The following is a 13,245-nucleotide window of genomic DNA, read 5'->3' as shown; positions in this document are numbered from 1 at the left end:
GCTGAGAAAAAGGGCGCAGTGGAAGCTGTAAATTAAGCCGGGCCCGCGGTGATTCAAATCAGACACCATCAGAGGGCTTCAAAGTGGACACGCTCAAGTTCAGAGACGCACCAATGATGAAATGACAACGAATTGTTGATTAAAACGATCGTCTCTGGGAAGCCTTGGGAGCTTTGAAATAGATAAAAGTTGGGTTTTTCTCTCTCTCTCTCTCTCTCTCTCTCTCTCTCTCGCTCTCCATGTAACTTGTTAGGGAGTGCTTTGTGTCCGAAATGGCGGCTCGTAAATTAGGCCCGTGTCTTTTTAATAGGTCATTCACAATGGTGGAATTGAAAAGCAACTGGGCAGCACAGTGCTCTAAGTGCTTCAGCATGTCAGATCAAAGGATAAGTGTTAAAAAAGGTCTGTAACAGACTCTCCAGCTGCACCAAAATGCTGCTGCTTGAGTACTGACTGTAAGGAGAATATGGTCGCTCTGAATTTAAAGACCTTCTTCTCTTCTAAGTCCTGTCTAAAGTAACAACAAAAATGTCATAATTCTCTAGTATTAGCATCACAGACTACGTTAACATGCACTTTTCAAAAGGTTTTGCAAGGCCATGTAAACGTGCCATAACCCGAATAAGATCCCTGGGTTACTCCTTTTCAAACCCGAATAGTTGGTCATGTAAAAACAATCAGGTTAAGTAATGTGGAAACTTGGGTTCAAGACTCCATAACAGTCGACAGTTATGTGTTTGAATCTCTGGTTCTGCTGCTCGAGCACTGACAAAAACTGCAAAAGCGCGACACGAGGCTACTTACTGTGACAGACCGAGTCGCTGACAGGCGTGCAGTGCGCCAACTGGATCTCGGTCTCGTCGTCGCAGATGGTGCAGGGCAGGCAGGGGTCCAGGGAGCTGTCACGGTCCGAGAAGGTAAAGTCCACGCACTCCTCGCACACCGTGTCGTGGTCATGCTCGCAGTGGGCGAAAACGCCCTCGCCTGCCGGGCACACCGTGCATGGCTCGCAGCGTCCCGACAGTTCGTCAAAGTAGAAGTTGTAGCGGCACACGCAGATGGCGTCGTTGGAGTCGGTGCACGGCGTCTCCATGCGCATCAGGCCCGTGCACTGGGTGCACGCGTGGCACTCCTCTGTGTGGCTGTAGTTCTCGGAGAAGGTCTCGCCTGGTGACGAGAATGTAGGGTGGATTGTTTTTTTTTTTTCAACAAATCATCTATTCCAAAAAGTTCAAGGCTGAAATTTGACAATTTAGTCGGAGTTAATAGAAAAGACACCTGTAATTCATCCATCCATCCATCCATTTTCTGAACCGCTTCATCCTCACAAGGGTCACGGGTGTGCTGGAGCCCATCCCAGCCGTCTTCGGGCAGTAGGCGGGCGATACCCTGAACTTGTTGCCAGCCAATCGCAGTGCACACAGAGACGAACAACCATTCACGCTCACACTCACACCTAGGGACAATTTAGAGTGTTCCGTTAACCTGTCATTTTTGTTTTTGGAATGTGGGAGGAAACCGGAGTACCCGGAGAAAACCCACGCAGGCACGCGGAGAACATGCAAACCCCACACAGGAAGGCCAGAGCCGGTATCGAACCCTGCACCTCTGCACTGTGAGGTGGATGTGCTAACCGGTAGACCACCGCGCCGCCCTACTTATCGATTTATTTATTCATTTTGATATTTAAGATTTTCGTTTCCCATTTCTCCCCCAGCACCCATTCAGTAGGTTATGATTGAAGTGTGGGGGGGGTTGCCCGTAAATAACGTTCAAAAATACATGCCACCTGTCCAATTTTTGCTAGTTAAATGCTCCTGAAAGGCTTCTCATCTTAGGCCGTGTTGTAAATCATGAGCGGGCAGGGCTGGCGGGGGCTGTAACAGAAGTAACAACATGACGTGTGTATGTGTCAGACTGCACATGGGGGGTGTCATGTTGATTAACAGGACTTTAGGGGCTGTGAAAACTCCACCGCACCGTTCTCGTCTCGCTATCTATGTTGGAGCACATGTTGAAGATCGAGCCCAGGCTGGCACCGCAAATACCTTGTGAACAGTGCCGATGTTCTTAAAAAGACTCGAGTTAGGAATGTTTAACCGGGAATAATCTGAGACAAGGTGGTCGGTCCGCCAAGCTCAATTACGAAAATGTTGTTTACAAAGGACCACACATACTCGTGTTGACAAATGTACCAAGCACTGGAATGCTACGTATTCGGATTAGGATGGTAGGGGGTTGCGCCAAGTGACCCCCTTTCTACGCCGCCTCCTTTAAATCATGCCGGAGTGCCATTAGTGTCATCAATAATGCAACATTGGCAGTAGGGGTTCTGGGAGCTCGGGCTTGGGGGAAAAAAAAAAAAAGCTGTAATGAAAAACCCCAAAGACAGCACAAAATGACTGTGATCTATAAGAATATTGACTAAATTGTTCCATCAAATTTCTTTCATTTTCTGATGTTATGATCCAGCTGGGCGACAACAGACGTTCATTGGCCGAAGTCCACGGCGCAATTTTAATCTTGCACGCCCGCTGTAACCTGATAACACGATAAGGCATCCACAGTTGTAAACACGATAGGTGGGGTGCGCAAGATTAAATCATTTTAATCAAACTTCAAGGTGGCGTTTCAATTTCACTTGCAGGTTTTGATTGACTCGTGGTCTTAATTGATTTGATGTAATGTTTTTGTTTGTCTTTTTTTTTCTGTCACGATCTAGAAAAGTTTGGGGGACTGAAGAAAGAATTTCTCATGCAGGAACGGGCACAGTCCTGCAAAATAAGGCGGTGCGGTATTCTTCTTCATAATGTTGAAAGGGGCGCGTGGCTTAAAAAAAAATTTGACAATAGACCTAAAGAAAACAAAGGGAGTGGAAAGAGAATTTCCTGTGCAGGAATGGGAAAGATGGGGTGCGCCAACTTATTGCATCTGGATTTTTAAAGGTGTGTTTTTAGGGAAGGCCTGTGCTCAAGAATTAAACACTGGATTGCTTCCAGCTGACTTGCTTTAGGAAGTGGTGGGAAGAAGAGTTGATTGGGAATTTCCTATGTCTCCTTGCAACTTTGCTTCCAGTCTTGAATCCGGGTCCAATTGGCTCTTAATCACTACGCTGACCTGTCAGCTTTTTTAGCGGAGCGTGAGGGTGCTGCGGCTTGAGACGGAAGAGAAAGCAAGAGACAGTTGATTAATATTTCAACAGTGCTGACGCTGACAATCAATCTAAAGCGAGTGGAGGGGGGATGCGCTGGTCATGTGGGGGGGAGGGTATCTGTGGGGCTTACACCAAGAGGAAGTTGGAATGAAATGGCGCCGCGGTAACTAAACATTGGCCACCAAACAGGAAATTTAGCACTTTGCAGGTCATCAATGATTCACTCAAGCACTTCGGCCGCACGCGCAGGTGAGTTGCGCCGTATGGCGGCGTTCCCGCGGGCCTCGACCGCATTAAGACTTTCACTCGCCACATGCTGCAGAAAATTGGAAGTAACCTCTCAGGGAGCGTGTGCATGTAAGTACAGCTCGGCTGAGAATAATTGTTCCTGATAAGCTCGATGAAGGCATTTAATTAGCGTCAGGCGGATAGTAAGATTGTATTCACGTAATAGTATGCATGATGAATGAGCAGATTGGGCCCTCAGGTGCGTCGCTCACGTTCTTGCATTTTTCTCTGTAGAGAATAATTTCCTGAAAAGCACACACATTCATGCCTGTTCGCAAAGTCCTGCAACACCCTAGGGCGACACCCAAAAACCCTGCTGATTTTTCGGTGCCATGTTAGCGAGGGATTAGCTAGCATTGGTCACTGGCTGATCACCGTCCGGCAAACAGCAGCGTGATGGAAGACTCACGTCGAGGTCAGGTTAGCCTCATTGAGGGGTTGATGTTGAAGAAAACAAGGTGGTAAATTAATGTTGGAAGTTTATATTTATTGAAGCTCAGGTTGACTAGACAGCTTGGTGGCAAACAGCGGCATACCGCAAGATTCCAGTTGAGGTCTAACAGGAAGGGTAAGGTTCTTTGAAGCCAGAGAGAGCACTTGTAAACGGCCGCGTGTTGGGGCTAACATCGTAAGCTAGCCTCAGAAGTAACATTGGAAGCGAAATTCGTAATCTCATGTTAGAATCAATGTTGGAAGGCTTTTGTTGGAAGCTAATGTTGAAGCTCTTTCGAGTTAACATTGGAAGCTAACTTTGGAAGCCAACATTGAAAGCTAACATTTACCGCTAATTTCAAAAGTGAACTTTGGATGCTAATGTTGGAGGCTGAGGATAGAACTAAAGTACGAAGCTAATATTGGAGGCCCGCTTCAGAAGCTAATGTTAAAGCTAATGTTAGAGGTAATGTTGGAATTAAACGTTTGAAGTTGATTTTGAAGCTATAGTTGGATCTAACATCAGAAGCTCACCTTAGTTTGCCTTAGCTCCTGTGATATAGGTAACATTGAAGGCAACTTTACGACTACTAGCAAGAAGCGTGTTGTTTGGGTGCCTTTTTAGGGCATTAAATAAGCGCCAAAATATGCAGATAGTCACCAATAGGTATTTTTGTACAATTACTCATTTGTTAGGTCCTACAGAAAATTTTGTGAGCTTGCGAATGGAAAATTGTGATTCAGTGGGGGTCACTTTAATTGTTGGTGTTTAATTAGCGGCAGGCAGATTGTGCAAAGCTGCTTTCATGTAACAGTATGCATGATGAATGAGCAGATTGGGCCCTCAGGTGCACTGCTTCCTCATACCAATTTATCCGCCGGTACAGTCGGGTGAGTCATCACAACAGGGAGGATGAGGAGGTGGGTGAAGAGGGTTTTCTGAATCGAGAAATAAAAATGGAGAGTCGACAGGATTGCGAGGGAGTGGTGGGGCTTCTACCCAATTGGGAAAAGGAGCGAGAACAAACACATCATTGACATCGATTTATGGCCACAACTTTGAGGAATATGATACACGTGTGATTTTAAAACACAAAGCAGGCTGTTCAGGTTCATGAATGTTGGAAGTCGAAAGAGAGAGGTCCATTTATTTTATGATTCCTGTGAGGAGTAAAGAATCACAGAATTTACAGCGCACATCAATTGCGTATTTTGTTGGCTACCGACCAGAAAGATGAGCAGCTGCTGGCTTGGAAGCAGCCAAAATTTAAATATGTTTTAAATCACCTCAGGCAAATAAGAATAATCACCCTTCAATGTCATTAAGCCTGCCACACACAGCCAAACGCAACCGAACTGTACAATTGAGAACAAATTACAATCGGTGGCTCACACTCGCACACCTGGCATTTGCCCCGCACACATAAATCGGTGCACTGTAAAAACTGAGACCTCTGGTGTTCTTATCAGGAAGCAAAGTGCCATATGTTATCATTTATTTGAACTAAAAACATGGCACGATTGCTCAAGGAACAGTGTGTGATTTTAATTTTTTTTTTAATGGTCATTATTTCAAAAACCCACTATTCAATAGTATGCCAAAAAAAAAAGTTCTACCACATCAATGTGTGTGTGTGTTTTTTTTTTTTTAAACCTTTCAGGGACAGCCGTTACTACAGTGGACAGCTAATCATAATATCAGGTTACAGGGTGCATGATAGGGTGAAGTAAAATTACATGGGGTGTGTTTTCTTCCAGAGGAGGCTGCCATGGGCCATGTTTAGCTAGCTAACATGTGTGACTGTTACGACTGCCGACAGTGGAGATAAAAGGTAAAGGATCTCAATTGTTAATCGTGGTGTGTCAATTGCCTCAAAGATTCTTACAGGACTCTTGATCTCGTAAATGATCAGTTGGCCTGGCGAAAGAACAGAAGAATGTCTTGACTGGAAAATTCACTGCTTTGCGCTACTCTGCATACCTTTAATGTACCAGCCTGTGTGGAGTTCGGCGAAACTTTTCTCAAGAACTCCGCCAAAGGGGTGAGAGCAGATGCGTGGGACTGATTTCGTAACATAATTCAACACAGATTTTAAGTCTGTTTTGTGACCAAAAAAAACTTTCTTGGGGGTGTGCATTCCTCAGAAATTCATAACATCCCATGTGTTAAAATGAGAAACACTGGTGGTTAAATTATTCTGATGCTAATCCCGTTAGCATGATTAGCACTCGGGCACAGAAGTGGAAACATTGGCCTTGCCATGTCCGCGACTGAGACAACAAAATGGGTTCAGGTTACTTCTCAAAGACAAAATACATCGTAATAAACTTTTTTTTTTTTTTTTTTTTTTTTTTTGGTCGAGTACAAAATTTTGGGGCGATAGGAAAACTGTTTATTTTGAGGAGCTTTGTTGATGCAAATCACCTTTTTTTTTCAACATGGTTGGTCACTGGAGTTAAGAATTTAGGTTTTTTTAATAGCTTTTGAAGTGGTTAAAAATGTGACTATGCTCATTTGCATTATATTTAATGCATGCAATATTTCCCAATAATCACAGAAATGAAAAAATGCCCATAGTCCAAAATATCATTGCAGTGTCTGACTCAATTTCTTCCTTCACCAATAGAGACAAACAAAAACTTACTGTCGAGACATTGCGCGCAGACGGTCTGCTTGGCGCCACACGGCCCGACCACGCCCTCGCCGGGTGGACACTGGCGACAGCACTCGCCGTCCTTTGTGTACTGGCCCGAGTCACAGGGCAGCTGCACCGCACGCTCGCTCTTGGACGCCGCCGGCGCCACCTAGAGGCGAGAACCACACGATAAAACACCCGCGAGAGTTGAAAGGAGATCGTCAATTCGGTGAGCTGTTTTCATGAAGGAATCTCACAAGAGTCCGCTTCAATATGTGACTAAGTGCGTCGTGTCGGCTTTGCTTGTGTTCTATTTTTTTGCGACACAAATTTATGGACCGGCGACTCACATGTCATGGGATTATGTAATCTGATTACAAAATGTACGTTCCGGTCATCCAACGGATTCGATCAACACTGACCAATGTATAGTGTGTTGGACATCATTTTGGATTGGTCTCTTATTGACCCCAAAAATTGGGTTGACCACTTTTTGACCAAATTTTGGTTAATTTAGTCGCAATTTTTTTCGTGTATTTGAAGAAAAATCTGATCGATTAATTGGTGTGTGTGTGTGTGTGTGTGTGTGTGTGTGTGTGTGTGTGTGTGTGTGTGTGTCTATGTACATCCTTCGCAAGTGTGACTTTTTTTTTTAGCTTAAAAGTTTCTAACTTCATTTATTTTTTTACTCTTTACTTTAATCCATAAAAGTAAAAATTTGCAGCCTAAAGGTTCACAAGCGCAACCTTCCTTCGAGTTTGACCTTTTCCCCTGCTCCGCTTGAAGTGCTCTCGTTTTTGCTTTCACCCTGATTTCACACTCACTTGAAGTGCCAGCATTCGGTAAAGGAGTGGGGATGAGGTTTATTCCTAAATTGAATCTGTGACCGTCCTTTGGGCCACCTGTCACAGCACAGCTGGTTGGCAGCGTCGGCCACGCCAATTCCGCCAGCTGCTGCGCGCCTGCTCCACTGTCATTCAAAAAGTCCTCCAGAAATTACTCGGATGAGTTTGCATCTGCGGATGGTCAGCAGACTCGAGCTAGGTGGGAAAACGTGTGGCCTGCACCCCAAGAGCTGCGGGTCAGAAGCTTTGTTGCTCCTGCTGATGGATGGATGCATCATTTTGGTGTGAGGACGACCGCAATTTCAGACAGTCACCCAAGGTGACACATGACTCATGAAAACATTGACGAGTGCTGTCGTCTTTTAAGAATATCAAAAGCAAGTTTTTATCTCAAAGACAACATAAATCATGTAAAATGACGTTAGATACAAATGTAATCAAATCTTTACAATTATAAATTCAATGTGTGAATCAAGTATAAAATAAAGGACTTTTAAATTCAGGCATGTGCAGCTGCGGTCCTTGCGGTCCGCTGTCCTGCCTGTTTTTCATCGCTCCCTGCTGCTAATTAAAAAAAATAAATCATGAAGAACTTCTTTTTGGATCCCTTAATGCTTACAAGAATAAAGATATGAAAAGCAGGCAGGTTGTTTGGCTGTTTCACGATACTTTGCAATTTCAAATTTGATTAACTTTGAGAGAACAGAGAGAAAAATTGTCAAGTTTTTGGGGGGGCAGTTTTTTGGGGTTGTGGGGTAGTCGGGAGTTTGTTGTTGTCTTATCCTGTAATATGTAAAACGAATCAGCAAATAAGTGGTTGATTGTTGTCATTTTTTTCGAGCTATCAGTCGTCCCCTCGTATTCACAGATTGCATAATTCTCATTTTAATGAATGAATTCGAGTTGAACTCACTAACACCCCCCCTCAAAAAGTACTTTTTATCATGTTTGTCAAAACATTCGTTACGCCTTAGATGGTCTGTAAATAAAAATAATCTCTGTCTCTCTCTCGCCATCTTGTTAGCTCATCAGGAAACTACCACGCCCGAGGAACAACAACCAATCAGAAACAGAAGGCGTGACTTACGAGGGGTCAGTCATATGTTGCGCACTTGTGGATGATGTACAGTACAACACCCCAGTAAGCATAAGGTCCTGTTTTATGGTAGCAAGTTAACAGCTAGGCGTGTGCAAGTCGTGCCCTCTCGAGATCTTGATTGTTTGTTTTTCCTCGGGCATGTTGGTTTCTTGTACATCAATTTAGAGGCACAAGATAGGGCCAAAGACACTTTTATCATGCCCCCCCTTCATTTAAAGTTTTGCACAGCGGCGAGTGGTTAGCACGCTCGCATCACAGTGCAGAGGTGCAGGGTTTGATTCCGGCTCTCGTGAGGAAAAGCGAATTAAAAAAAATGGATGGACGGATGCATGGATGGAGTTTCCTCACAGCACACCTCTCACAGCATGCTGATGTGCCATGAAACAGCGGTTGAGAATCACGTAGAAGTCACTCCAAAACATCAATTTTTTCTAACCCTGAAGAAAATTGCCCGAGGATCCATTTGGGTCCCCCAAACCCACACTTTGATCAATCTGACTCAGTCATCTAAAACCTTAACACATTGTTTACGCATGTGTTGTCACGCACGGGTCCTTTCGAGGCATGCAAGTAGCAAAGAAGTCACTCAAACTCCAAAATAAAAAGTGACGAGGTACTTACCAAAGCGTACATGATCACAAACACGGGAAAGGCAGTCATCCTGTTTGCGCGTCTTGTCCGAAAAAATGCAAAAGAGAAAGAAGAAGAGGAGCTATTTTCTCATTTTCATCCCAAATTGACTTGTCTTCGTTTCTCGCTTCACTGCAGCATCAAAGAAGAAGAGGAGGAGGAGGAGCAGCAGTGTCCTGTCCGGAGTGAGGCTCGGATGCAAGTGCAATGCAGAGGAAGAGGAGGAGAAGTGAGTCCCCCCTCGCTCTCGCTCGCTCTCTCATTCTCCCCTCCCTCTCTTTTGGCCTCTCACCCTCCCTTGCAGGTGTACGACAGGGAGGTAATCAAGACACGCTGCAGTCACGACGCGCCTCGCTTCCTCGCTATACGAACAGGTTGCGAACGGAGCGGAAAAGACCTCATTTGACACGCTCAGTTAGCGCGGTACTTTCTGTTTTCCACGCGATTGTAATTATCGATGAGAAGTGTTTTTCCATACAATATTTACTCAAATTATGACTTCACAAGTTCGACAACGGCACTGTCTGACTTGCGTACAGATGAGAATGATGTCATTGTATTTGGAAGATGCAAAAATGGTGAAAAAAACCACACGCACACACACACACACAAATCCATACTGTGTTTGTCATACATAACTAGTATACGTACGAATGGGCTGGGAAATAAATGACCTGTGTTTGTTGTATTGCGTGCAGCCAGCAGGGCTCCATGTGTTCTGCATATCCTGCATCGTTGTTTGTCATTGATTTATGCGTGCTTCAGTGCCGTCCCCAGCCACAAGAGGGAGACAGTGATGAACTCAAGTTTTCTCAAGTCTATATTTAACTTTATGATGAGGTGGGGAAAAGCACTCACGCTCTCGAGTTAAGTGGAAGTACAGATGTAAAAAAAACAAATACGCTAGTAAAATAAAAATAACAATGACTGAATAAATGAACTCATGCTCTTCAGCATTAACACAGCTGTCTGTATTTTTATTTTTTTTGCTGACCAAGCGACCGATGAGACAACTCCAACCCCCCACCAACTTCAGAGACAGTGATTTAGTTACACGGTCGAGATCTCGTATTGATCCTTGGAGGACAACTTCGACATCTCAGAGACCTCTCCCCGCCTCCCGTGGGCACCTCTGAGTGACCTTCAGCAACTTCCTGAAATCGTTAAACTGGTCACTTCATCAGGTACGCCTTCAAGAGAATCATGTTCTGTTTTGATTCATTTGGACACATTTTATTTTTATTTACTTTATCTTACATCCATTCGTTTACATCGTAAAATATTTCAACCAAAACAAATGCCTAGAATCTAATATATATTAGATACACCCTGTAACCTGATAACTTGATAAGCCGTCCACTGTCGTAACTGCTGTCCCTGAAAGGGTTCGTTAAAATAATATGCGTAGTTTCGTATCGAAAATTGTTGAATTTAGTAACGTGTAGATAATGAAACCACCTGAAACAGACACAAAATGCATTCACCAGGTTGCAACATCAGAGCTGACGAATTCCAAGGAATGGGTTCGTCAATTTAGTAACGTGTAGATAATGAAACCACCTGAAAGACACAAAATGCATTCACCAGGTTGCACCATCAGAGCTGACGAATTCCAAGGGATGTGTTCGTGATCACGATCTGGATATAAAGTACAGATGTTGTGAATCTTCACAGACAAACAGTTTTCACCTGCCTCCATTTGGAACACCGTGCTAATGGAACACAGCTATTTCTTCTTTTTTTTTGGGGGGGGGTGCACACAGCATGCATTACACGGCGCTCCGCCAGGGAATTGAAGCACGGGCCAAGAGGGAAGATAGGGACGGGTGACGGTGGGGGCTCAACTGCAAATAGTTACGCCAATCTGGAAAGCAGAGAGTTCGCGCTTCCCAGTAAGAACAGAGGAGCCAGACGCACTCATCCGCGGCGAATGAATAAGATGCGTTGACGTTACGAGCCGCGAGGATGTTAGCCAGACACGCAGAAGGGGAACGATGGGATTCTCCCACCGAGCCGCCTTTACGTTGTCAAATTCATGGCCCGGCTCCTGTCCTCACTACTGAGCTCGGGTGTCGGGCCTTCAAAGAAGACGGCCGTGGAAGCCCGCTATGAATTAGCCCCTTTTGTAGAATGATGATACAAATCGTCTTTCTCTACATATTTCACGTTTATTTTAAACAGACGGCAACATGTATGCCGTTGGGGCCTTTTTATTTATGCTTCCTCAGTCTTTGAACTCCGAACCACACTCGGTTGCGGTTTTGCAGGTCAAAAGTTTCACCTCCTCTAGGAAATGTCAAGTGAATGCATCCGTTCCTCCCTGAAATTATTGCCATCATAAAACATTTATTAACTACACAGTCATTTTTTTAAGAGACATATTAATGCATTAACATAAATCCCACAAATCCGAAGTCAATATTTTCTGTGGACCCAACAATGATGTCTTTTCAAAATGGCTGACAGGAAGAGCTCAGGCTTGAACAAAATCTTTTTTTTTTTTTTGTAAATCTTCAAAATATTTATTTTTACGACAAACTCCAAAGATTTCTGGGATTTTAAAATTATTTTATGATGAATGATATATATTATAATTATTATTATATTATTGTGTTTATTATTATGGGGGTTCACCATTGGTGAGTTTCACTTAAGTTAGCCTAGCTTAGTTTAGAACACTGCAAATCAATTTCCGATTAATGTACTTTATAATTCCAGGTAACGGTATTACAATCTCTAATTGTACAACTTTAAATGTTTAGAAAATGACCTCTGCCAAGGACATCATGTTACATTAATAGTGACATGCCAACGTTTAATTGTTGTGTCAGCATCTGCGGGATTCCTTTCGCCTGTCAACATAATGACTCAGCCGCCTTCACGCTGTTTGCTTGGTCGCAGGGGGCAGTTGTTTCACTTAATTGTTTCCTGAACTTTGCCCTTGAGTCTTTTTCCCTCTCATAGATTGATGGCGGGCACTCCATGGCAGACGTGGATTTGGGGAAGAGCAGAAGGAGGCGAGGGGGCTCATTTGTGTGCGTGCCTGCGTTTTGGCCAGGTGGTGATAACAAATGTACCCCATTTGTGACACCATCATCAAGTCCGCGCTTGATGCTGAGAATTAAAATCATTGCCCAAGCATTCCAGAGAAATTGTTCCCACTGCTGAGAGTGGCCGTTGCCAGACGTTCCTCAATTAGCATTCTGACTTGGCTCCCAGTTAGCCTCATTATGTTCCCGCCCCCCTCAATCGCATACAAAGCAAATTAAGGCAATGAACAGGGCCTCACAGTCCCTTTTTTCATGGCAAATCTTCAAAATGGTCCTGAAACTTTGACACCATGCTCTGCCCGTATTAGATCCCTTGGTAAAAAAGTGTCACCCTTGTACACTGGACACTTTGGGATGGTTTGTGCTCATTCCCAAGCAGTTTATCAAAGTAAGCTATGAGCTCTATTTCACACAAAAATGGCTGACTTCTTATGCACCGCGCATGGGACCGCGACACATTTTTGTTTACCGAATTTTGTGTTGATCAAGCCAACCAGTGTCAGGGGCCGTTTTTTCCTCACTTTCCAAGGAGTACTACAGAGGGAATTCGACCAAGATGGCTGCCACAAAACAAAATGTCTTGACTTCCTGTTCAATTCCAGGCATGGGTCATTGACACTTTTTTTGCACATCCTGTTATAAAACACACATTCGCCCAATTTTGTGTTGATCAGTCAAACTGCTGTTCTGAGCCAATTTTTTTTCCCCCAACTGTCCAGGGAGCAGGGGAATCGGCTGGTTGCGGCTGCATTGTCCCGCTTTTTAATGGAGACTGATAAGTAGCAGGGAACCTCTGTGGAGAGACTAAAGCGAGGGGAGATTCATCCCTCCTACACTCGCTCCAGGCAGTGGGACCACCCTAACGAGGGGGGTAGGGAGGGGTTGAGATTGTGTAAGGAAGAGGTGGGCACTGAGATGTGATTTAAGGGGGATGAATATAGACCCGCAGGGACATCGGGAAGGCGGGGAGATGGGAAAAAGACAAGATGCCCGAGTGATGGGAAATGAAACTATGATGATGACATGTGTGTGTGTGTGTGTGTGTGTGTGTGTGTGTGTGTGTGTGTGTGTGTGTGTGTGTGTGTGTGTGTGTGTGTGTGTGTGTGGTCTC

At 44.4% G+C, this 13,245-nt stretch overlaps 1 protein-coding gene across 1 annotated transcript; it reads right to left on the bottom strand.

The window, feature by feature from the left end:
• Positions 1-796: 796 nt before the first annotated feature.
• Positions 797-9,560, bottom strand: LOC109531575 (tumor necrosis factor receptor superfamily member 16-like). Its single transcript, XM_019895931.1, has 3 exons — positions 9,076-9,560; positions 6,520-6,679; positions 797-1,167 (listed from the first exon to the last, which is right to left on the bottom strand). Exons 1-3 carry the CDS (start codon positions 9,112-9,114, stop codon positions 797-799), a joined length of 570 nt encoding a protein of 189 aa, XP_019751490.1. The 5' UTR covers positions 9,115-9,560.
• Positions 9,561-13,245: the final 3,685 nt, after the last annotated feature.

Source organism: Hippocampus comes, unplaced genomic scaffold, assembly GCF_001891065.2.
Source record: "Hippocampus comes isolate QL1 unplaced genomic scaffold, H_comes_QL1_v1.1 scaffold10, whole genome shotgun sequence".
In the NCBI taxonomy this organism is placed as follows: domain Eukaryota; kingdom Metazoa; phylum Chordata; class Actinopteri; order Syngnathiformes; family Syngnathidae; genus Hippocampus; species Hippocampus comes.
Note: the sequence above shows the minus strand (reverse complement) of the source record. Positions and strands in the feature narration are given on the sequence as shown.